The following is a 24073-nucleotide window of genomic DNA, read 5'->3' as shown; positions in this document are numbered from 1 at the left end:
CTGAGTGTTGGAGCTTTCCCCTGGCTATCTGTAAATTAAAGGGTGGGTGATCACAATTGTCAGTATTCAATGTCCATCGTTGTCTGAGTACATCGGGAGATGATGTGGAAACTTGCCACTAGGGGCAACAGTGAGCTCTGTTACCGTCAAGTAGGTTTCGAATGGGGAGGGCTTCTGCCTCTGGTTTTAAAGGTTGCATGTTGGTATCAGCAATAGAAAGTTATTTTTCATGTTTTAGTTTCCCACACCTTAACCCTTCGGAATTAATGCTTAACCTTAAGAATTCGGAATTAATGCCTAAAGTTAACCTTAAACACTTTTAAAATTTGTCATTTGAGAGACAGGGATGAACATCTAATTGTGACGTGATTCTATGAGAGTTTGGAGAGAAGCCGTCCCCGGCCATAGTTTGAGTGACAGTTCCATTTGAGGCAGAGTCTTCCCAGATCACCTCTAAATCAACACAGCCACAAGGCCGCTCCCGAATCACTACCTCTCAGCCCAGCAACACAGACAACTCCACAGAGAACTATGTGTGTGTGTCTGAGACGTGTGTCTGTAGAGACTCTGTCCCTCTCTGTTTTAGTTCACACAGAGACGGAGTCCCACCAGGTAAGCAGTGTGCGTCCGTTCTCTCTAAATCTTTATTTAAACACGTCAGCACAGATGACAGACGACAGCTCTGACAGACCCACCCTACGTCATGTGACAAGGATAGTGAAGTTTTACTGGAAAGATCCCCTCAGACAAAACCTCAAGGTCACACCACAAAATGGAATGGAAATAACAGACTTTACTTTCGCTGAATACTGAATAAGGCACATGCAGTAGTGGTGTGTGGGTAAAATCACTGGGGAAGGCTCCCCAAAGCCATATTACAACCTACAGTATGTGTTGTGATAATTGCGTTGTTTGCGCTATAACCTGTTAAATAAGATGTCTTGACACGTTGATATATAGGCCTAAGGCCTAGACAATAAGACACATTGGCATAATAAATTCAACCACACCTTTGTTTCATCACAAAACCGTATAGCAACCTCTGTCCGGTGAAGTCCACAAAGCAAATATTGCATGTCCAGTAACAGTTACATGACCTACAGCGTGGTCAAGCAAGTTAATGTTTCTGACATTTTCAGACCACTAAACAACTATTGATTTAGATCCACAGAATTACCACAAGTTGCATTCATTAAGGAAAGGGCCAAATTTACCTAGCTGGCTAGCTAGCCACCGGAAGACAACAACACAATGAGATGCAACAATTCAAGTGTATCTGTCAATGACATATATGCTCTCAATGGGATTTGATAGGAGTGAAGCCAAATCCAAGCTGGCTTCTGTTGACACTTTTTCTTGTGTGCTGGGACCATTCAGTTATACTCACTCAGTTTAGCGCAACAACTGATTTAGATTGTTTGTTGTTGTCAAGGAAGGCCAGATGCCCGTTGGGTTATCTGGGGTAGTCACTGTGAGGTTGTCTGGGGTAGTCACTGTGAGGTTGTCTGGGGTAGTCACTGTGAGGTTGTCTGGGGTAGTCACTGTGAGGTTGTCTGGGGTAGTCACTGTGAGGTTGTCTGGGGTAGTCACTGTGAGGTTGTCTGGGGTAGTCACCGTGAGGTTGTCTGGGGTAGTCACCGTGAGGTTGTCTGGGGTAGTCACCGTGAGGTTGTCTGGGGTAGTCACCGTGAGGTTGTCTGGGGTAGTCACTGTGAGGTTGTCTGGGGTAGTCACTGTGAGGTTGTCTGGGGTAGTCACTGTGAGGTTGTCTGGGGTAGTCACTGAGGTTGTCTGGGGTAGTCACTGTGAGGTTGTCTGGGGTAGTCACTGTGAGGTTGTCTGGGGTAGTCACTGTGAGGTTGTCTGGGGTAGTCACCGTGAGGTTGTCTGGGGTAGTCACCGTGAGGTTGTCTGGGGTAGTCACCGTGAGTTGTCTGGGGTAGTCACCGTGATGTTGTCTGGGGTAGTCACCGTGAGGTTGTCTGGGGTAGTCACCGTGATGTTGTCTGGGGTAGTCACCGTGGGGCTATCTGGGGTAGTCACTGTGAGGTTGTCTGGGGTAGTCACCGTGGGGCTATCTGGGTCAGTTGTCTGGGGTAGTCACCGTGGGGCAGTCACCGTGGGGCTATCTGGGTCAGTCACCGTGGGGCTATCTGGGTCAGTCACCGTGGGGCTGTCTGGGTCAGTCACCGTGGGGCTGTCTGGGTCAGTCACCGTGGGGCTGTCTGGGTCAGTCACCGTGGGGCTGTCTGGGTCAGTCACCGTGGGGCTGTCTGGTTCAGTCACCGTGGGGCTGTCTGGGTCAGTCACCGTGGGGCTGTCTGGGTCAGTCACCGTGGGGCTGTCTGGGTCAGTCACCGTGGGGCTGTCTGGGTCAGTCACTGTAGGGTTGGTGTAGGATGTTGTATAGAACACTCAGCATTAGACCACTTAAAGGAAAACTCCAAAGTGTTATTTTGGTATTTGTTTCATTAGTCCATTGTTGAAATTGTCCCACAATGTTTTGCTTGTCATCAATTAAGATATGTAAATACAGAATTCATCATATGAAGCAAAACATGTTGGGACTATGTCTACATTGGACTAATGAAGCAAATACCAAAAGACTGTTTTTGGGTGGCATTGTCCTTTAATTAGAGAGTGCATAGAGCACTTTCACTCTTAATTGGGTCCAGGTGCGCGTGCGCTTGTGTGTGTTTTGGTTCTACTTTCCAGAAGTCCTCACAAGGATAGTAAAACAAGGAACATTCAGTCAGGTGTGGACATTTTGCCGGTCACCACAAAGGAAGTGGCTATTTCAGGCTTAAGTGTTTGGTTTAGGGTTACAATTATTGTTAGGGTTAGGATAGTAAAACAAACATGAGTGTTTGTATAATAATTATAGTAGTAATAATAGTTTGGTGGGTGCTTATATTTGTCCTGTTTCACACATGTGTATTGGAAATGTGTTTTTTGCATATCCCGCTCTCCCTGGGACTCTCTCGGAGTGGAGGCACAGTCAGGGTCTGCCATTATCAGCAGCGACCCTGGGACTCTCTCGGAGTGGAGGCACAGTCAGGGTCTGCCATTATCAGCAGCGACCCTGGAGCAATTAGGGTTAAGAGCACATCGACAGATATTTCACCTTGTTCGCTCAGGGATTAGAATTGTCAACCTTTCGGTGACTAGCCCAACGCTGTGTGTTTGTTGCCTCCACTCTGCTGTGGTTGTGTGCTCATAGAGTGTGTGTCTCTGACACTGTGACCCTGCCAGGTAAAGTGGGTGAATTCATTGGTTATATATGTTGTGTCTCTTTGAGAAAATGTGCTGTAAATGTTGTAAGGATGGAGTGGTTGAGGCTATGAAAGGTCATGTTGGTGGTACAGTTGAGCTGATGTGTTTCTATGTTCCAGATAAAGCTGTGAGGACTTACAGCTAATGTCTGAGGTATGGTCGTCATGCTAAGTGTTGTGGTTCATCTGATGAGTCAGTGTTGATACTAATACTGATGGGTCAGATAGGGCTGAGCCTCAGTATAGAAGCTGTTACTGAATAATTCATCCTCAGCTCAGAAAAAACCTGCGTTAGCAGTCCTAGCACTCCGTGTGTGTGTGTGTGTCTGCCATATAAATGTGTCTAAGCAGATTGCGAAGAATAGGATGGAGAGTGTGTGTGTGTGTGTGTGTTCAACAGGGTAGATAAATTAGAGATAGCAGTCGTGTGTGTGTGTGTGTGTGTGTGTGTGTGTGTGTGGCGACAGAAAAAGAGATAAATGTGAGAGTCCAGGTGGGTTTAGCTGCTGAGAATAAATGAATCCTTTGGGCTCCAAACCGCCATGCTCCAGAATCTATCAGCGGGCTGTGTGTCATAAACGGCCCACCCTCAGCATTTATTAGCTGAGGGAATAGGGGATCCAATCTCTGTCTGCCTCTCTCTCTGTCTGTCTCTCTCTGTCTCCGTCTCTCTCTGTCCCCCCCTATTCTTTACAAAGGACTTTATTGGCATGGGAAACATGCAGCGTCTCAGACGGGTATTCAGACCCTTTTACTTTTTCCACAAGCAAAAAATGTATTTCTATAAGTATTCAGCGCCTTTGCTATGAGAAAGAGCTCAGGTGCATCCTGTTTCCATTAATCATCCTTGAGATGTTTCTACAACTTGATTGGAGGCCACCTGTGGTAAATTATATTGATTGGACATGATTTGGAAAGGCACACAACTTTCTATATAAGGTTCCCCAGTTGACAGTGCATGTCAGAGTGAAAACCAAGCCATGAGGTTGAAGGAATTGTCTGTAGTGCTCAGAAACAAGATTGTGTCGAGGCACAGATCTGGGGAAGTGTACCAGAAAATGACTGTAGCATTGAAGGTCCCCTAGAACACAGTGGCCTCCATCATTCTTAAATGGAAGAAGTAACGACCAAAACTTTTCCTAGAGCTGGCTGCCCGGCCAAACTGAGCAATCAGGGGAGAAGGGCCTTGGTCAGGGAGGTGACCAAGAACCCGATGGTCGCTCTGACAGAGCTCTAGAGTTCCTCTGTGGAGATGGGAGAACCTTCTAGAAGGACAACCATCTCTGCAGCACTCCACCAATCAAGCCTTTATGGTAGAGTGGCCAGACAGAAGCCACTCCTCAGTAAAAGGCACATGACAGCCCGCTTGGAGTTTGCCACAAGGCACCTAAATACTCTGACCATGAGAAACAAGATTCTCTGGTCTGATGAAACCAAGATTAAACTCTTTGGCCTGAATGACAAGCGTCACATCTGGAGGAAACCTGGAGAATATCTTTACGGTGAAGCATTGTGTTGGCAGCATCCTGCTATGGGGGTGTTTTTCAGAGGTAGGGACTGGGAGACTAGTCAGGATCAAGGCAAAGATGGAGTAGTCACTGTGGGGTTATCTGGTGTAGACACTGTGGGGCCATCTGGGGCAGTCACTGTGGGGCCATCTGGGGCCATCTGGGGCAGTCACTGTGGGGCCATCTGGGCAGTCACTGTCGGGCCATCTGGGGCAGTCACTGTGGGGCTCACTCCATCTGGGGCAGTCACTGTGGGGCCATCTGTCACTGTGGGGCTCTCTGGGGCAGTCACTGTGGGGTCAGTCACTGTGGGGCCATCTGGGGCAGTCACTGTGGGGCCATCTGGGGCAGTCACTGTGGGGTTGGTGTAGGACATTGTACAGAACACTCAGCATTAGACCACTTAAAGGAAAACTCCAAAATGTTATTTTGGTATTGCCAAAAGGCACCTAAATACTCTGACCATGAGAAACAAGATTCTCTGGTCTGATGAAACTAAGATTCAACTCTTTGGACTGAATGCAAAGATGAACGGAGCAAAGTACAAAGGAGATCCTTGATGAAAACCTGCTCCAGAGTGCTCAGGACCTCAGACTGGGGTCGAAGGTTCACCTTCCAACAGGACAACGACCCTAAGCACACAGCCAACCCAATACAGGAGAGGCTTCAGGACAAGTTTCAGAATATCCTAGAGTGGCCCAACCAGAGCCTGGACATGAACCCGGTTGAACATCTCTGGATAGACCTGAAAACAGCTGTGCAGGATCTGCAGAGAAGAATGGGAGAAACTCCACAAATATAGATATGCCAAGCTTGTAGCATCATACCCAAGAAGACTTGAGGCTGTAATTGCTGCCAAAAGTGCTTCAACAACGTTGTGTCTTTACTATCATTAATTGAAGACTTATAGTTTTTTATCAAAGATTCTCTGTAATTAAGTATTACGCGATTAGACTGATTAATCATGTAACCGTATTACTAGGAAGTCGGGGCACCAAGGAAAAATATTTTGATTACAAAGTTATCATTTCCTAAAATATTAAAATATCTTTTCAGATATTTTATCTGATCATTTAGTCTTCGAATTAATGAATAATTTACTTTACCTCACTTTAGTCTCATTCCAAACGTCGTAAATTGTTGGTTATCTGCACGAACCCAGTCTTCACTATGAGTCATCCATACATCAATTGTCTTAAATTATTTATTTATTACTAAGTAATTCACAGAAATGCATAATTATCTGGGGTAAGTTACTTAAAAATCATACAATGTGATTTTCTGGATTTTTGTTTTAGATTCCGTCTCTTACAGTTGAATTGTACCTATGATAAAAATGACAGACCTCTACATGCTTTGTAAGTAGGAAACACTGCCGGTTTTGCAGGTTATCAAATACTTGTTCTCCCCACTGTATGTCTTGTTTCCTGAATTGTGTCGCATATTAGGGAAGATGCCAGACTTGAGGATAATGCTGAAGAGTTTAAGAATAGCCTATTTGAATTTGTGGTATGTGTATTTTATCACTTCATTTAGGATACCATCAACACCACAGTCCTTTTTGGGTCGAAGGGTTTGTATTTTGTCCTGTGGCTCATGTAGTTGGAGTATCAAGTGGGTTAAGGTAGTCTTTAATAGCTGAGTAAATGATCATGTATGCTGAACAGAAATATAAACGCAACATGCAACAATTTCAAAGATTTTACTGAGTTACAGTTACTGAGTTACATATATTAAATCAATGTAAATACATTCAGTAGGCCCTAATCTATGGATTTCACATGACTGACCAATCAGAATGAGTTTTTCCCCACAAAAGGGGGACAGAAATACTCCTCAGTTTCATCAGCTGTCCGGGTGGCTTGTCTCATGATCCTGCAGGTGAAGAAGCCGGATGTGAGGTCCTGGGCTGGATGTGAGGTCCTGGGCTGGATGTGAGGTCCTGGGCTGGATGTGAGGTCCTGGGCTGGATGTGAGGTCCTGGGCTGGATGTGAGGTCCTGGGCTGGATGTGAGGTCCTGGCTGGATGTGAGGTCCTGGGCTGGATGTGAGGTCCTGGGCTGGATGTGAGGTCCTGGGCTGGATGTGAGGTCCTGGGCTGGATGTGAGGTCCTGGGCTGGATGTGAGGTCCTGGGCTGGCGTGGTTACAGCTAGTCTGCAGTTGTGAGGCCCATTGGAGGTTCTGCCAAATTCTTTAAAACAACATTGTAGGCAGCTTGTGGTAGAGAAATGAACATTGAATTATCTGACAACAGTTCTGGTGGACATTCTTGCATTCAGCATGCCAATTGTCATTGTGTTGTGTGACAAAACTGTTCATTTAAGATTAGCCTTTTATTGTCCCCAAATGATCATGTATGCTGAACAGAAATATAAATGCAACATGCAACAATTTCAAAGATTTTACTGAGTTACAGTTACTGAGTTACATATATTAAATCAATGTAAATACATTCAGTAGGCCCTAATCTATGGATTTCACATGACTGACCAATCAGAACGAGTTTTTCCCCACAAAAGGGGGACAGAAATACTCCTCAGTTTGCCAATTGTCATTGTGTTGTGTGACAAAACTGAACATTTAAGATTAGCCTTTTATTGTCCCCAGCACAAGGTGCACCTGTATAATGAGCATGCTGTTTTTTCAGCTTCTTGATATGCAACACCTGTCAGGGGGTTGGATTATCTTGGCAAAGGAGTAATAAATGTTCACTAACAAGGATGTGCACAATGTATGGAACATTTTTGGGATCTTTTATTTCTGCTTATGAAACATGGGACCAACAATTTATATGTTTAGTTTATATTTTTGTTCAGTATACATGTTTTTGCTTTTGGTTCTTTTTTGGATAAATAGCTCTTTGTGTTGTTGTTTTTTTCTTCCCAGAAGTGATTTGATTCTATGGATTCTTGAATCACAATGAGCTGTTTTCTGTCATCTGCATCTTCTTCTTTCTTAGTGTATTTCTGTATTGTTTATTGTTTCATCATGGTGAAGGTGGAAGTTCATATTTTCTGGTTCTCTGTGTTTCTGGTTCGATAGGTTTCTCAATTTCTTTCTTTAGGTTTTTGCATTCTTCATCAAACCATTTCTCATTATTTTTAGTTGTCTTGAATTTAAATGTGATGTTAGCTGATAGGTCAAATATATTGTTCAGGCTTCCTACTGCTAACTTTACACTATTGCAGGAAAACATTTTGTTCAGAATGTTGTCTAGGAGGGATTGTATTTGTTGTTGCTCAAATTTTTGGGGTAGGTTTCTACACCCTGCACCCGTCGATCTCCTTGTATTCTTATTTGTATTGTTTTGTCTGGGGCTGTTGGTGGCAAGACATTTCTAGCCGATTGTCGAACATTTCTGTAACAAAAACGAACGATAAAGCCTTGTATTCTTATTTGTATTGTTTTGTCTGGGGCTGTTGGTGGCAGGTGCAGCCAATTCAGCTGCCCTGCGTGCAGGATAGGCAAACTGTTGGTGGTAGGTGCAGCCAATAACGCTGCCCTGCGTGCCCGATAGGCAAACTGTTGGTGGTAGGTGCAGCCAATAACGCTGCCCTGCGTGCCCGATAGGCAAACTGTTGGTGGTAGGTGCAGCCAATTCAGCTGCCCTGCGTGCCCGATGCGTGCCCGATAGGCAAACTGTTGGTGGTAGGCAAACTGTTGGTGGTAGGTGCAGCCAATTCAGCAAACTGCAGCCAATGCGCCCTGCGTGCCCGAGATAGGCAAACTGGCAAACTGTTGGTGGTAGGTGCAGCCAATGCTGCCCTGGTAGGTGCAGCCAATTCAGCTGCCCTGCGTGCCCGATAGGCAAACTGTTGCCATTTAATGTGTCTGAATTCACAAACTCTGCCTTCCCGGTGGGCCTGGAGAGGAAATCAAATGCACTATAGGTCATCCGCTGGCCAATCAGATTGCTCAGATGACTGAGTCTGCAGTAATGTAGCAGGCATGAAAGAAAGCTACAGAAAAGTTGATACTGTGAGATTTCAAAACGTTTAAAACCCTGACTAGAGAGAGACTGTCAACGAAGACATCAAAGAGCTGCTGTTTTTAAGAGTTCATGTTTAAGTTCTTACTCAGCTGTCAACACTTTGTATTCAACACTTTTATAACCCATAAAATGAGGGTTCTTCCTATTTCCACTCAGCGCTACAACAAGCACTGCAGCAGTAATGAATGAGGAGGAAAGTGTATCTATAGGCTTGTGTTGTTGTTGTTATTAGTGGTTTGGGTCTTTTTTAATATCAGGGAATAGTTCACTTCCTCTGTTCATAGGAGTAACAACATGAATTTGTGCATGAGGCAGAAATAATGCGAGTTTCGCCATCAGCTGGTAGACGGTGTCCCTTTTTGGTCAGTGTCAGTGGAGGAAAGGGAGAGAGGAAGGATGTTGAGAGACGGACCCACAATCTACTGCTCTCTCCCTCCGCTGAGACTGACCATCAGATGGAGGCACCATCAGCCCAGTAATATAAAAAAACTAATTATTTAAATCAGCTGTGTCTCACAAGTAATACAACAACGGACCTATTACCGGTGTGATCATACAGTCTAGCTCCAATTTTGAAATATATATATTTTGAAATGTCCTGAACAACAATGCATTGGCAGGTAAATTCAAGCAAAGCCCATATGTGGTGATAATGTATTGGGCCTATAGTTTACCGCACAAACCTCATTGCTACAGAACTGTTTTTAATTGGTTAATGATGCATAGGATTACATTTTTTAAGTCATGTTAATAAAAAATCAGTGTGGTAGATCTGACTCAGAAAATGTTGGTGACCACTGATCTATAGGGTTAGGGGTTAGGGGTTAGGGGGGAGTATACAGTTTGTTCAGCCTTGATGCCTCGTGGTTTATTATTGCTCCGTTGAATTAGATGGTGATTTTTCTGTGGTCTGATAGAGGTGTCAGTGGGCTGACTGTGAACGCTCTGAGAGACTCAGGGTTGAGGTTGGTGATAAAGTAGTCTACAGTACTACTTCCCAGGGATGAGCTACAAAACCGGTCAAACGTTTTACAACACCTACTCATTCAAGGATTCTTTCTTTATTTTGACTATTTTCTACATTGTAGAATAATAGCAAATACATCAAAACGATGAAATAACACATGGAATCATGTAGTAACCAAAAAGGTTTTAAATAAATACAAATACATTTTATATTTGAGATTCTTCAAATAGCCACCCTTTGCCTTGATGACAGCTTTGCACACTATTGGCATTCTCTCAACCAACTTCACCTGGAATGCTTTCCCATCAGTCTTGAAGGAGTTCCCACATATGCTGAGCACTTGTTGGCTGCTTTTCCTTCATTCTGCGGTCCGACTCATCCCAAACCATCTCAATTAGGTTGACGGCGGGGGATTGTGGAGGCCAGGTCATCTGATGCAGCATTCCATCACACTCCTTCTTGGTAAAATAGCCCTTACACAGCCTGGAGGTTTGTTGGATCATTGTCCTGTTGAAAAACAAATGATAGTCCCACTAAGCCCAAACCAGATGGGATGGCGTATTGCTGCAGAATGCTGTGGTAGCCATGCTGGTTAAGTGTTCCTTGAATTCTAAATAAATCACACAGTGTCACCAGCATTCAGCTATTCAAAGGTGGGCACTGCTGCCTTCAATAGGTCTGGGCTCGGTAATAAAAGGCTGTCCAGGGTGGAGTGGTGGATAGATGTTAGGTTTTGAGGCACAGTCACAGGAAATGCGTACATTAATTCGCTGTATGGTGGCAGGGTGGAAGTATTTTCGGTGGTAGCAGGTTGAAAATAACCACTCATGAGTTGGGGAAAGTGAAGAAGTTTTTTCAATCACTCCCTTGAGTGCGGTGGCCACCCTGTCCTGCTGTGCTCTCAGCTCATTTGGGCCTGTGGGCTGTTCTGCTGGCCTCTATGCGGGGGTGGCCCTCTCATGGGTTGTTCTGTCACACATCATCTTTCTCACCTTCTCCTCTATTGCTCTCACCTTATCCTGCCGCTGGGCCTCCTCCTTCTGCTCCTGCTCTTTCTCCTGTTGAAGTTATCTCACCACTGTCCAGAGTGCAGACACGTCTCTCACCCTCCAGCTCTCCAGGTCTGTTGGGGGGTTGTTGTTGTGCTGGGTCTGGTTGGGGGTGTTGTTGTGCTGGGTCTGGTTGGGGGTGTTGTTGTGCTGGGTCTGGTTGGGGGTGTTGTTGTGCTGGGTCTGGGTATGGTTGGGGGTGTTGTTGTGCTGGGTCTGGTTAGGGGTTGTTGTTGTGCTGGGTCTGGTTGGGGGTGTTGTTGTGCTGGGTCTGGTTTTGCTGGGTCTGGGTGTGCCGGACTGTTGTGGTTGTGGGGGTGTTGTTGCCTGGGGCTGGTTGAGGGGTGTTGTTGTCTGGGTCTGGTTGAGGGGTGTTGTTGTCTGGGTCTGGTTGAGGGGTGTTGTTGTCTGGGTCTGGGTCTGGTTGGGGGTGTTGTTCTGGTCTGGGGGGGTCTGGGTCTGGGGGGGGGTGTTGTTGTCTGGGTCTGGTTGGGGGGTGTTGTTGTCTGGGTCTGGTTGGGGGGGTGTTGTTGTGTCTGGGTCTGGTTTGCTGGGTCTGGTTGTGCTGGACTGTTGTGGTTGTTGGGGGGCTGTTGTTTGTGCTGGGGCTTTTTGGGTCTGGTTGAGGGGGTGTTGTTGTCTGGGGCTCTGGTTGAGGGGGTGTTGTTGTCTGGGGCTGGTTGGGGGGGTGTTGTTGTGCTGGGTCTGGTTGGGGGGGGTGTTGTTGTCTGGGTCTGGGGGTTGGGGGGTGGTGGGGTGTGTTGTGCTGGGTCTGGTTGGGGTTGTTGTGCTGGGTCTGGTTTGTTGTGCTGGGTCTGGTTTTGCTGGGTCTGGGTGTGCTGGACTGTTGTGGTGGTGGGGGTGTTGTTGCCTGGGGCTGGTTGAGGGGTGTGTTGTTGTGGTTGAGGGGGTGTTGTTGTCTGGGTCTGGTTGGGGGGTGTTGTTGTCTGTCTGGTTGGGGGGTGTTGTTGTCTGGGTCTGGTTGGGGGTGTTGTTGTGCTGGGTCTGGTTAGGGGGTGTTGTTGTTGTGCTGGGTCTGGGTCTGGGGGGGGTGTTGTTGTGCTGGGTCTGGTTTTGCTGGGTCTGGGTCTGGTTTTGGGGTCTGTTGTGGTGTTGTTGTTGTGGGGGTGTTGTTGAATGGGGCTGGTTGAGGGGCTGTTGTTGTCTGGGTCTGGTTGAGGGGTGTTGTTGTCTGGGGCTGGTTGGGGGGTGTTGTTGTCTGGGGCTGGTTGGGGGTCTGGTTGGGGGGTGTTGTTGTCTGGGTCTGGTTGGGGGGTGTTTGTTGTCTGGGTCTGGTTGGGGGGGTGTTGTTGTGCTGGGTCTGGTTGTGCTGGGTCTGGTTGTGCTGGACTGTTGTGGTTGTTGGGGTGTTGTTTGTGCTGGCCTTTTTGGGTCTAGTTGAGGGGTGTTGTTGTCTGGGTCTGGTTGAGGGGGTGTTGTTGTCTGGGTCTGGTTGGGGGGGTGTTGTTGTCTGGGTCTGGTTGGGGGGTGTTGTTGTCTGGGTCTGGTTGGGGGTGGTGGTGTTGTGCTGGGTCTGGTTGGGGGTGTTGTTGTGCTGGGTCTGGTTTTGCTGGGTCTGGTTGTGCTGGACTGTTGTGGTGGTTGGGGTGTTGTTGTCTGGTTGAGGGGTGTTGTTGTCTGGGTCTGGTTGGGGGGTGTTGTTGTCTGGGTCTGGTTGGGGGGGTGTTGTTGTCTGGGCCTGGTTGGGGGTGTTGTTGTCTCGGGCCTGGTTGGGGGTGTTGTTGTCTGGGCCTGGTTGGGGGGGTGTTGTTGTCTGGGCCTGGTTGGGGGGGTGTGTTGTTGTCTGGGTCTGGTTGGGGGGGTGGTGCTGTTGTCTGGGTCTGGTTGGGGGTTGTTGTCTGGTTGGGGGGTTGTTGTCTGGGTCCGGTTGGGGGTGTTGTCTAGGTCTGGTTGAGGGGGTGTTGTTGTCTGGGTCTGGTTGGAGGGTGTTGTTGTCTGGGTCTGGTTGGGGGGTGTTGTTGTCTGGGTCTGGTTGGGGGTGTTGTTGTCTGGGTCTGGTTGGGGGTGTTGTCTGGGTCTGGTTGGGGGATGTTGTGCTGGACTGTTGTCTGGGTCTAGTTGATGGGGTGTTGTTGTGCTGGACTGTTGTCTGGGTCTAGTTGAGGGGTGCTATTGTCTAGGTCTGGTTGGAGGGTGTTGTTGTCTGGGTCTGGTTAAAGGGGTGTTGTTGTCTGGGTCTGGTTGAGGGGGTGTTGTTGTCTGGGTCTGGTTGAGGGGGTGTTGTTGTCTGGTTGTGGGGGTGTTGTTTGATTGAGGGAGTGTTGTCTGTGCTGGCCTTTTTGGATCTAGTTGAGGGGGTGTTGTCTGGTTGAGGGGTGTTGTGGATGGGTCTGGTTGAGGGGTGTCTGGTTGGGGGTGTTGTTGATGGGTCTGGTTGAGGGGGTGTTGTGGATGGGTCTGGTTGAGGGGGTGTCTGGTTGGGGGTGTTGTTGATGGGTCTGGTTGAGGGGGTGTTGTTGATGGGTCTGGTTGGGGGGTGTTGTTGTCTGGGTCTGGTTGGGGGGGGGTGTTGTCCGGGTCTAGTTGATGGGGGTTGTTGATGGGTCTGGTTGAGGGGGTGTTGTTGTCTGGGTCTGGTTGAGGGGGTGTTGTTGTGCTGGACTGTTGTCTGGGGAAAAGTCTAAGTTTCTCTAACTCAAAATCTATCTTTTTGTAAAAACATGCTGAAAAATTCAAGCGTTCATCTGCTCATGACCTGTCTCTCTCTCTGACCTGTCTCTCTCTCTCTCTGACTCCTCTCGCTCTCTCTCTCTCTCTGACCTGTCTCTCTCTCTCTCTGACTCGTCTCTCTCTCTCTCTCTGACTCGTCTCTGTCGCTCTCTGACTCGTCTCTCTCTCTCTCTCTGACTCTCTCCCTCCCTCCCTCCCTGACTCTTTCTCTCACTCTCTCTCTGACTCTTCTCTCTCTCTCCCCCCTCCCCTCTCTCTCTCTGTTCTTCCTCTGCAGGCTGACCAGCTGATGTTTGCCATGCACTTTGTCAGAGGGATGCACCCAGACCTCTTCCAAGAGAATGTAAGTTATAACCATTCATAACATGATCATTATCAGACATAGGCTTTTCCTCTTCAGTCAGGAAGTCCTGTCCATCATCTCCTATTCATCTTAATGCTGTTGTCTCTCTGCTTCCACGACAGGAGTGGGATGCCTTCACTGGCCTTGTAGTAGGGGATATGGTGAGAAAGGTGGTATGTACAACAGTGTGTGTGTGTTCCAAACACAGTCTCTCACAGTCTCATTCACCTCATCTCTCTTATCACAGTTGAACTGATATTCTATTTTTCCACCTACAGGATACCCAGAAATCTTTGCAGGAGCAGATTCCTTCCTGGATCGATCAAGAGAGACTTGGAGCTGTAGCCATGTTCAAGGTTCGTATAAATGTTCTAGGTTCGTACACAAACACCTTCCTAATATTGAGTTGCACCCCCTTTTCCCTCAGAACTTCCTCAGTTTGTCGGGGCATGGACTCTACAAGGAGTTGAAAGCGTTTCACAGGGATGCTGGCTGATGTTGACTCCAATGCTTCCCACAGTTGTGTCAAGTTGACTGGATGTCCTTTGGGTGGTGGACCATTCTTATTACACATGGGAAACTGTTGAGCGTGAAAAACCCAGCAGCATTGCAGTTCTTGGCACAAACCGGTGCACCTGACACCTACTACCATACCCCGTTCAAAGGCACTTAAATATTTTGTCTTGCCCATTGACCCTCTGAATGACACACATACACAATCCTTGTCTCAATTGTCTCAAGGCTTACAATCCTTCTTTATCCTGTCACCATCTACAATGATTGAAGAGGATTTAACAAGTAACATTAATAAGGGAACATAGCTTTCACCTGGATCCACCTGGATTCACCTGGTCAGTCTGTCATGGAAAGTGTTCTTAATGTTTTGTATAGTCAGTGTATATAAACTCAAAAAATAACCGTCCTCACTGTCAACTGCGTTTATTTTCAGCAAGCTTAACATGTGTAAGTATTTGTATGAACATAACAAGATTCAACAACTGAGACATAAAATGAACAAGTTCTACAGACATGTGATTAACAGAAATTGAATAATGTGTCCCTGACAAAGGGGGATTCAAAATCAAAAGTAACAGTCAGTATCTGGTGTGGCCACCAGCTGCATTAACTACTGCAGTGCATCTCCTCCTCATTGGACTGCACCAGATTTGCCAGTTCTTGCTGTGCGATGTTACCCCACTCTTCCATCAAGGCACCTGCAAGTTCCCGGACATTTCTGGGGGGAATGGCCCTAGCCCTCACCCTCCGATCCAACAGGTCCCAGACCTGCTCAATGTGATTGAGATCCGGGCTCTTCGCTGGCCATGGCAGAACACTGACATTCCTGTCTTGCAGGAAATCACGCACAGAACGAGTAGTATGGCTGGTGGCATTGTCATGCTGGAGGGTCGTGTCAGGATGAGCCTGCAGGGAGGGGTCCACATGAGGAAGGAGGATGTCTTCGCTGTAACACACAGCGTTGAGATTGCCTGCAATGACAACAAGCTTAGTCCGATGATGCTGTGACACACCGCCTCAGACCATGACAGACCCTGCACCTCCAAATCAATCCCGCTCCAGGGTACAGTCCTCGGTGTAACGCTCATTCCTTCGATGATAAACGCGAATCCGACCATCACCCCTGGTGAGACAAAACCGCACCTCGTCAGTGAAGAGCACTTTTTGCCAGTCCTGTCTGGTCCAGCGACGGTGGGTTTGTGCCCATAGGCGACGTTGTTGCCGGTGATGTCTGGTGAGGACCTGCCTTTACAACAGGCCTACAAGCCCTCAGTCCAGCCTCTCTCAGCCTATTGCGGACAGTCTGAGCACTGATGGAGGGATTGTGCATTCCTGGTGTAACTTGGGCAGTAGTTGTTGTTTCCATCCTGTACCTGTCCCACAGGTGTGATGTTCAGATGCACCGATCCTGTGCACGTGGTGTTACACGTGGTCTGCCACTGCGAGGACGATCAGATGTCCGTCCTGTCTCCTTGCAGCGCTGTCTCAGGCGTCTCACAGTACGGATATTGCAATGTACTGCCCTGGCCACATCTGCAGTCCTCATGCCTCCTTGCAGCATGCCGAAGGCATGTTCACGCAGATGAGCAGGGACCCTGGGCATCTTTCTTTTGGTGTTTTTCAGAGTCTGTAGAAAGGCCTCTTTAGTGTCCTAAGTTTTCATAACTGTGACCTTAACTGCCTACCGTCTGTGAGCTTACCATGTTCAAGGTTTGTATACATACATTCACACTGTGAAAGGAGACCCTTTGGCTTTGTCCTTTCATTCCATCCCTCTTTTCTCCACTCTTCTGATGTAGAGTACATTCCCAGGCCTGTACCAGTCTCTGTGTCTGAGTGACTCGGATCTCTGGCTCTCCTTCTCACGGAGCTCCAACTGTGAACAGGAAGTCCCGCCCTCCATCGCCAAGAAGATCAAACCGTTCCAGCAGGTTAGGTGTCAATCACTGATTAACATGAGTAAATCCTTGTTTCATTCATACTGATACATAATCAATTGTCCTTTATGTTTAGTTATTTACAGGATAAGCTCTCTTCACAGTGCTCCCAGATTGAGGCATTTCCTACTCCCTCTCCCATCTCCCGTCTCCTCTTTCCTCTCCTCTTCTCCCCTTTCCTCTTCTCCCGTCTCTCCTCTTCTCATGTCTCCCCTCTCCTCCCGTCTCCTCTTTCCCCCCCGTCTCCTCTTTCCTCTCCTCTCCTCTTCTCCCGTCTTCCCCTCTCCTCTTCTCACGTCTCTCCTCTCCTCACGTCTCCCCTCTCTTCTTCTCCCCTCTCTCTTCTCCCCTCTCTCCTCTTCTCCCGTCTCCCTCCTCTTCTCACTTCTCCCTCTCCTCTTCTCACGTCTCCCCTCTCCTCTTCTCCCCTATCCCCTTTTACCCTCTCCTCTTCTCCCCTATCCTCTTCTCCCCTCTCTCTTCTCTCTCCCCTCTCCTCTTCTCCCCTCTCCTCTTCTCCCGTCTCCTCTTCTCCCTCTCCTCTTCTCCCTCTCCCCTCCTCTTCTCCCCTCTCCTCTTCTCCTCCCCTCTCCTCTTCTCACGTCTCCCCTCCTCTTCTCACGTCTCCCTCCTCTTCTCACGTCTCCCCTCTCCTCTTCTCCCCTCTTTCTCCTCTCTCTCTCTTCTCCCCGTCTCCCTCTCCTCTTCTCCTCTTCTCCCTCTCTCCTCTCCCGTCTCCCTCTCCTCTTTTTCTCTCCTCTTTTCCCCTCTCCTCTTCTCCCTCTCCTCTTCTCCCGTCTCCTCTCCCTCTCCTCTTCTGCCCTATCCTCTTATCCCCTCTCCTTTCTCCCTATCCTCTTCTCTCCTCTCCTCTTCTCCCTCTCTCCTCCCCTCTCCTCTTCTCCCCTATCCTCTTCTCTCCTCTCCCCTTCTCCGTCTCCTCTTCTCCCCTCTCCTCTTCTCCCTATCTCTTCTCCCCTCTCCTCTTCTCCCCTATCCTCTTCTCCCCTCTCCTCTTCTCCCCTCTCCTCTTCTCCCCTTTTACCCTCTCCTCTTCTCCCCTATCCCCTTTTACCCTCTCCTCTTCTCCCCTCTCCTCTTCTCCCCTCTCCTCTTCTCCCCTCTCCTCTTCTCCCCTCTCCTCTTCTCTCCCTCTCCTCTTCTCCCCTCTCCTCTTCTCCCCTCTCCTCTTCCCCCTCTCCTCTTCTCCCGTCTCCTCTTCTCCCCTCGCCTCTTCTCCCCTCCTCTTCTCTCCTCTTCTCCCGTCTCCTCTTCTCCCGTCTCCTCTTCTCCCGTCTCCTCTTCTCCCCTCCTCTTCTCTCTCCTCTTCTCCCCTCTCCTCTTCTCCCCTCTCCTCTTCTCCCCTATCCCCTTTTTCCCTCTCCTCTTTTACCCTCTCCTCTTTTACCCTCTCTCTTCTCCCCTGTCCTCTTCTCCCCTCTCCTCTTCTCCCTCCTCTTCTCCCCTCCTCCTCCCGTCTCCTCTTCTCCCCTCTCCTCTTCTCCCCTCTCCTCTTCTCCCCTCTCCTCTTCTCTTCTCCCTCTCCTCTTCTCCCCTCTCCTCTTCTCCCTCTTCTCTTCTCCCGTCTCCTCTTCTCCCCTATCCTCTTCTCTCCTCTCCTCTTCTCCGTCTCCTCTTCTCCCCTATCCTCTTCTCCCTATTCTCTTCTCCCTATTCTCTTCTCCCCTCTCCTCTCTCCCCTCTCCTCTCCTCTTCTCCCCTCTCCTCTTCTCCCTCTCCTCTCCCTCTTCTTTTACCCTCTCCTCTTCTCCCCCTCTTCTCCCCTCTTCTTCTCCCTACCCTCTCCCCTCTCTTTCCCCTATCCTCTTCTCCCTATTCTCTTCTCCCTCTCCTCTTCTCCCCTCCTCTTCTCCCCTCTCCTCTTCTCTCCTCTTCTCCCGTCTCCTCTTCTCCCCCTCTCTCTCCCCTCTCCTCCCTCTCCCTCTTCTCCCCTCTCCTCTTTTATCCCTCTTCTCCCCTCTCCTCTTCTCCCCTATCCTCTTCTCCCCTCTCCTCTTCTCCCCTATCCTCTTCTCCCCTCTCTTTCTCTCCCTCTCTCCTCTCCTCTCTCCCTCTCTCTCTTCTCCCCTCTCCTCTTTTACCCTCCCTATCCTCTTCTCCCCTATCCTCTTCCCTCTCCGCTCCCCCTCTCCTCTCCCTCTCCTCTTCTCCCCTCTCCTCTTCTCCCTCTCCTCTTCTCCCCTCTCCTCTTCTCCCCTCTCTTCTCCCCTATCCTCTTCTCCCCTATCCTCTTCTCCCTATCCTCTTCTCCCTCTCCTCTTCTCTCCTCTCCTCCTCTCTCTCCTCTCCTCCCTCTCTCTCCTCTTCTCCCTCCTCTCCTCCTCTCTCTCCCTCCCCTATCCTCTTCTCCCCTATCCCCCTCTCCTCTCCCCTATCCTCTTCTCCCCTCTCCTCTTCTCCCTCTCCTCTTCTCCCCTCTCCTCTCTCCCCTCTCCTCTTCTCCCCTCTCCTCTCTCTCTTTTCCCGTCTCCTCTTCTCCCCTATCCCCTTTTACTCTCCGCTCTCCCCTCTCCTCTTCTCCCTCTCCTCTTCTCCCCTATCCTCTTCTCCCCTCTCCTCTTCTCCTCTCTTCTCCCCTATCCTCTTCTCCCCTATCCTCTTCTCTTCTTCTCCCTCCCCTCTCCTCTTCTCCCCTCTCCTCTTCCTCTTCTCCCTCTCCTCTCCTCTCCCTCCTCCTCTTCTCCCCTCTCCTCTCCTCTCTCCCTCTCCTCTCCTCTCCTCCTCTTCTCCCCTCTCCTCTTCTCCCCTATCCCTTTTACCCTCTCCTCTTCTCCCCTATCCTCTTCTCCCCTCTCCTCTTCTCCCCTCTCCTCTTCTCCCCTCTCCTCTTCTCCCCTCTCCTCTTTTACCCTCTCCTCTCTCCCGTCTCCTCTTCTCCCCTATCCCCTTTTACCCTCTCCGCTTTCTCCTCCTCCCGTCTCCTCTTCTCCCCTCTCCTCTTCTCCCCTCTCTTCTCCCCTATCCTCTTCTCCCCTATCCTCTTCTCTCCTCTTCTCCCCTCTCCTCTTCTCCCCTCTCCTCTCTCTCCTCTCTTCTCCCTCTCCTCTTCTCCCCTCTCCTCTTCTCCCCTCCTCTTCTCCCCTCTCCTCTTCTCCCCTATCCTCTTCTCCCTCTCTCCTCTTCTCCCCTATCCTCTTCTCCCCTCTCCCTCTTCTCCCCTCTCCTCTTCTCCCCTCTCCTCTTCTCCCCTCTCCTCTTCTCCCCTCTCCTCTTTACCCTCTCCTCTTTTCCCCTCTCCTCTTCTCCCCTATCCCCTCCCCTCTCCTCTCCCTCCCCTCTTCTCCCGTCTCCTCTTCTCCCTCTCCTCTTCTCCCTCTCCTCTTCTCCCCTCTCTTCTCCCCTATCCTCTTCTCCCTATCCTCTTCTCTTCTCTCCTCTTCTCCCCTCTCCTCTCCTCTCCCCTCTCCGCTCCTCTCCTCTCCTCTCCTCTCTCTCCTCTCCTCCCTCTTCTCCCCTCTCCTCTTCTCCCTATCCCCTTTTACCCTCTCCTCTTCTCCCCTATCCTCTTCTCCCCTATCCTCTTCTCATCTCTCCTCTTCTCCCATCTTCTCCACTCCTCCCGTCTCCCCTCTTCTCACGTCTCCCCTCTCCTCTCCCTCTTTCTCCTTGCAGGTGCTGTTGGTTCAGGCCATCAGGCCAGATAGACTACAGAGTGCCATGGCTGCCTTCACCTCGCAGGCCCTGGGTGAGTGTGTGTGTGTGTGTGTGTGAGGGATCCCTTCCGTCCACCATAAATCTGTCTGTCTGGTAAAAGTGTCATCATTAGTGCTTATCAATCCATCCTAACGACACACACCGTAAACACACAGAGGTCAACCGCATCGGATGCATCTCTTCTCACTGCAGACGCATTGCAGTGAGTCAGCACTTTATACAACTGATGGACTTGAGGAGCCATCAGTCCATATAACACCAACACACACACATATGTAGAGAACCAGCCACCATCACATACACACAGAGACACGTGAGCACACACCTGCAGAGAGAAAGAGAGAATGCTCACATACGGTTCCTGTCCTCCATGAATGGAGTTGCCTGATACAGCGACGATTGGGGACGTGTACAGTGATTCATAGACAGTCATTACTCTTAATTTGCCACTAACACACACACACACACACACACACACACACACACACACACACACACACACACACACACACACACACACAGACAGACAGACAGACAGACGCAAACACACACAGACAGACAGACAAACACACACAGACACACACACACACACACAGACACACACACAGAGACACGTGAACGCACACTGAGGATGAAGCACAGTAAATTCATCTCTAGCCATTTCTCTTCATTTGACACACACACACTCTCACACACACACACACACACACACACACCCAAACCTCCATAATCTATCAGCGGTTGTGTGTATGTGTATGTGTGTGTGTGTGTGGACCTGCTGAATGTGTGGTGATTTCTCTTCATTATGCCAGCGGGCTCAGAAGGGAACACAAAGCGATATGATTGGACGATTAGCCCCATGGAGGGAGAACAGATTGGCTGTAATTCACTGGAGTCACGGAGGTCTGACGAGGTTTCTCCTGCGTGCGTACCTGCGTGCGTACCTGCGTGCGTACCTGCGTGCGTACCTGCGTGCGTACCTGCGTGTGTTTCTTACGTCTTCAATGTAGATTTCAGACCCTCAGTCTTCATCATTGACATGTTAGTAGGGCAGCAGCGTTACTGTAAATTTACCTTTAAAAATAAGGGCCATATTTTGCTATGCTGTCATCAACAGAATCTAGTAGTTGGGTCCCAACATTTGGTTCTTGTGTCACTTTGTTGTATTTAGTGTCTGTCTTAAGCAACATTAGTTGACAACTACTGTGCACTGATATGATAGATTGTAAGTATTCATCTACCTGAGGGAGCAGTTGTCCATCTTCCCATGTTGACCTTGTTCCAGTGGTCAAATGATTGTTTCTCTACAATTTTCACGACCATAAAATGTAAATTAATATCCCTGGAATGTATTTGCTTAAAACACGGAACATGACATGCGCTTATTTGAGACATGCTTCTATTTGAGACAGGCTTCTATTTGAGACAGGCTTCTATTTGAGACAGGCTTCTATTTGAGACAGGCTTCTATTTGAGACAGGCTTCTATTTGAGACAGGCTTCTATTTTTTTATGCATTTAAAAAATGATATATATATATTATCTTTTACATTTGTTTAACTAATTCGTATTTTCAATGACGTTCTAGGAACAGTGGGTTAACTGGTCTAGGAACAGTGGGTTAACTGCCTGTTCAGGGGCAGAACAACAGATTTGTACCTTGTCAGCTCGGGGATTCGATCTTGCAACCTTTCGGTTACTAGCCCAACGCTCTAACCACTAGGCTCCCTCCCGCTCCAATTCCTTAATGCAAATCAATTTCTTAATTTTCTGCGCTAATATGTTATCATTTACACATTGTGTCACATTTATTTTGTCTTAGTATGGCTCTCTAAAAATGTTTAAAAAAAATCTCTACTAATTATTCTCCCCTTTGACTGTGCGTTTTGGTCAGTTCTTACTTTCGCCACTAGAGGGCGATCGGCCAATTCCTAGGGTTTTTTACTCCTGAAGTTGTTGACTGTTTCTGTGCTTGCCAGTTAGCTAGCAGTACTCAGCAGTAAGCAGCCAATGGCTAGCAGTTTCTTACTGGTGATAACAATTGATGATTGGTATCATTTACGGAATTATTTTATGTAACAAATCGAACATTAAACCTTGTGAACAGTTCATGGTTACCTCGTAAAAGATTACTTTTGAGAAACGGGTGTTAAAATGAAATGTGTGACATTGCCGGGCAATTGAACAGGAGACGTCTTTTTGGTACTCAGCGTTTTAATTGACATTTTTAAGGTATTTTCTCTGAAGAAACAGCCGCGCATTCCAGTCATTCCTCTCGGGACGTTATCCATGACTGGACAATCTTTCCTACCATATCTGCTTCTCTAATTCTCCCCCTCTGCCATCTACCTCCCTGGCTATTTCTATTTAACATCTCCTCTCAATCTATACCTCTGGTTTTCCTCCATCTCTTTCCCTTCATTTCTTCCTCAGTCTGTCGTTTGAGCACACACACACACACACACACACACACACTAATCTGCCTGGAAACACAGGGTTCTTTCTGCCTAATGAGCCACCTATTCATTCTGTTAATCCTGCTAATTTCATGTAGGTTTATGCCAGCACTATCAATGACTCAGCAAATTGGTGTTTGTGTGTTTTAGTTTGGAGCCATGCATATGAAAGCTTCACAACTGCTGAATAAGACTGATAATTGGACTGCTACACAGTTAGATTTGGCAAATTTTCACAGCAATAATGTCAGCAAATAGGCTGTCAGATGTTACCTAGCGATGTGGAGTTATCAGACCATGACCATGTCCCTAAACACTGTCAACTTGACACACTGATGTTAGTCTCCTCCCCTCCTCACACACCATCAGTGATTATCTCGCTCTCTGTCTCTGTCTCTCTGTCTCTGTCTCTCAATTCAATTCAAGGGGCTTTATTGGCATGGGAAACGTGTTAACATTGCCAAAGCAAGTGAGGTAGATAATATACAAAAGTGAAATAAAAAATAAAAATTAACAGTAAACATTACACATACAGAAGTTTCAAAACAATAAAGACATTACAAATGTCATATTATATATACATACAGTGTTGTAACAATGTACAAATAGTTAAAGTACACAAGTTAAAGGACACAAGGTACAAAAGGTAAAATAAATAAGCATAAATATGGGTTGTATTTACAAGGGTGTTTATTCTTCACTGGTTGCCCTTTTCTTGTGGCAACAGGTCACAAATCTTACTGCTGTGATGGCACACTGGTATTTCACCCAGTATATATGGGAGTTTATCAAAATTGGGTTTGTTTTCAATTCTTTGTGGATCTGTGTAATCTGAGGGAAATATGTGTCTCTAATATGGTCATACATTGGGCAGGAGGTTAGGAAGTGCAGCTCAGTTTCCACCTACTTTTGTGGGCAGTGTGCACATAGCCTGTCTTCTCTTGAGAGCCATGTCTGCCTACGGCGGCCTTTCTCAATAGCAAGGCTATGCTCACTGAGTCTGTACATAGTCAAAGCTTTCCTTAAGTTTGGGTCAGTCACAGTGGTAGGTATTCTGCCACTGTGTACTCTCTGTGTAGGGCCAAATATCATTCTAGTTTGCTCTGTTTTTTTGTTAATTCTTTCCAATGTGTCAAGTAATTATCTTTTTTTTTCTCATGATTTGCTTGGGTCTAATTGTGCTGCTGTCCTGGGGCTCTGTGGGGTATGTTTGTGTTTGTGAACAGAGCCCCAGGACCAGCTTGCTCAGGGGACTCTTCTCCAGGTTCATCTCTCTGTAGGTGATGGCTTTGTTATGAAAGGTTTGGGAATCGCTTCCTTTTAGGTGATAATTAGTGGGTATCGACCTAATTCTGCTCTGCATGCATTATTTGGTGTTCTACGTTGTACACGGAGGATATTTTTGCAGAATTCTCCATGCAGTCTCAATTTGGTGTTTGTCCCATTTTGTGAAGTCTTGGTTGGTGAGCGGACCCCAGACCTCACAACCGTAAAGGGCAATGGGCTCTATGACTGATTCAAGTATTTTTAGCCAGATCCTAATTGGTTTGTTGAATTTTATGTTCCTTTTGATGGCATAGAATGCCCTTCTTGCCTTGTCTCTCAGATCATTCACAGCTTTGTGGAAGTTACCTGTGGCGCTGATGTTTAGGCCAAGGTTTGTATAG

General features: G+C 47.9%; 1 protein-coding gene across 1 annotated transcript in view; it reads left to right on the top strand.

The window, feature by feature from the left end:
- Positions 1–24073, top strand: part of LOC112267480 (cytoplasmic dynein 2 heavy chain 1) — a 313178-nt gene that overhangs the window by 175542 nt on the left and 113563 nt on the right. Inside the window, exons 73-77 of the mRNA XM_042297612.1 lie at positions 13758–13823; positions 13946–13996; positions 14102–14179; positions 16139–16270; positions 19910–19982. Coding sequence (XP_042153546.1) covers positions 13758–13823; positions 13946–13996; positions 14102–14179; positions 16139–16270; positions 19910–19982 — 400 coding nt within the window. The remainder of the gene's footprint in view (positions 1–13757; positions 13824–13945; positions 13997–14101; positions 14180–16138; positions 16271–19909; positions 19983–24073) is intronic.

The sequence above is a fragment of the Oncorhynchus tshawytscha genome, linkage group LG14 (assembly GCF_018296145.1).
Source record: "Oncorhynchus tshawytscha isolate Ot180627B linkage group LG14, Otsh_v2.0, whole genome shotgun sequence".
NCBI classification, from domain to species: Eukaryota; Metazoa; Chordata; class Actinopteri; order Salmoniformes; family Salmonidae; genus Oncorhynchus; species Oncorhynchus tshawytscha.
Note: the sequence above shows the minus strand (reverse complement) of the source record. Positions and strands in the feature narration are given on the sequence as shown.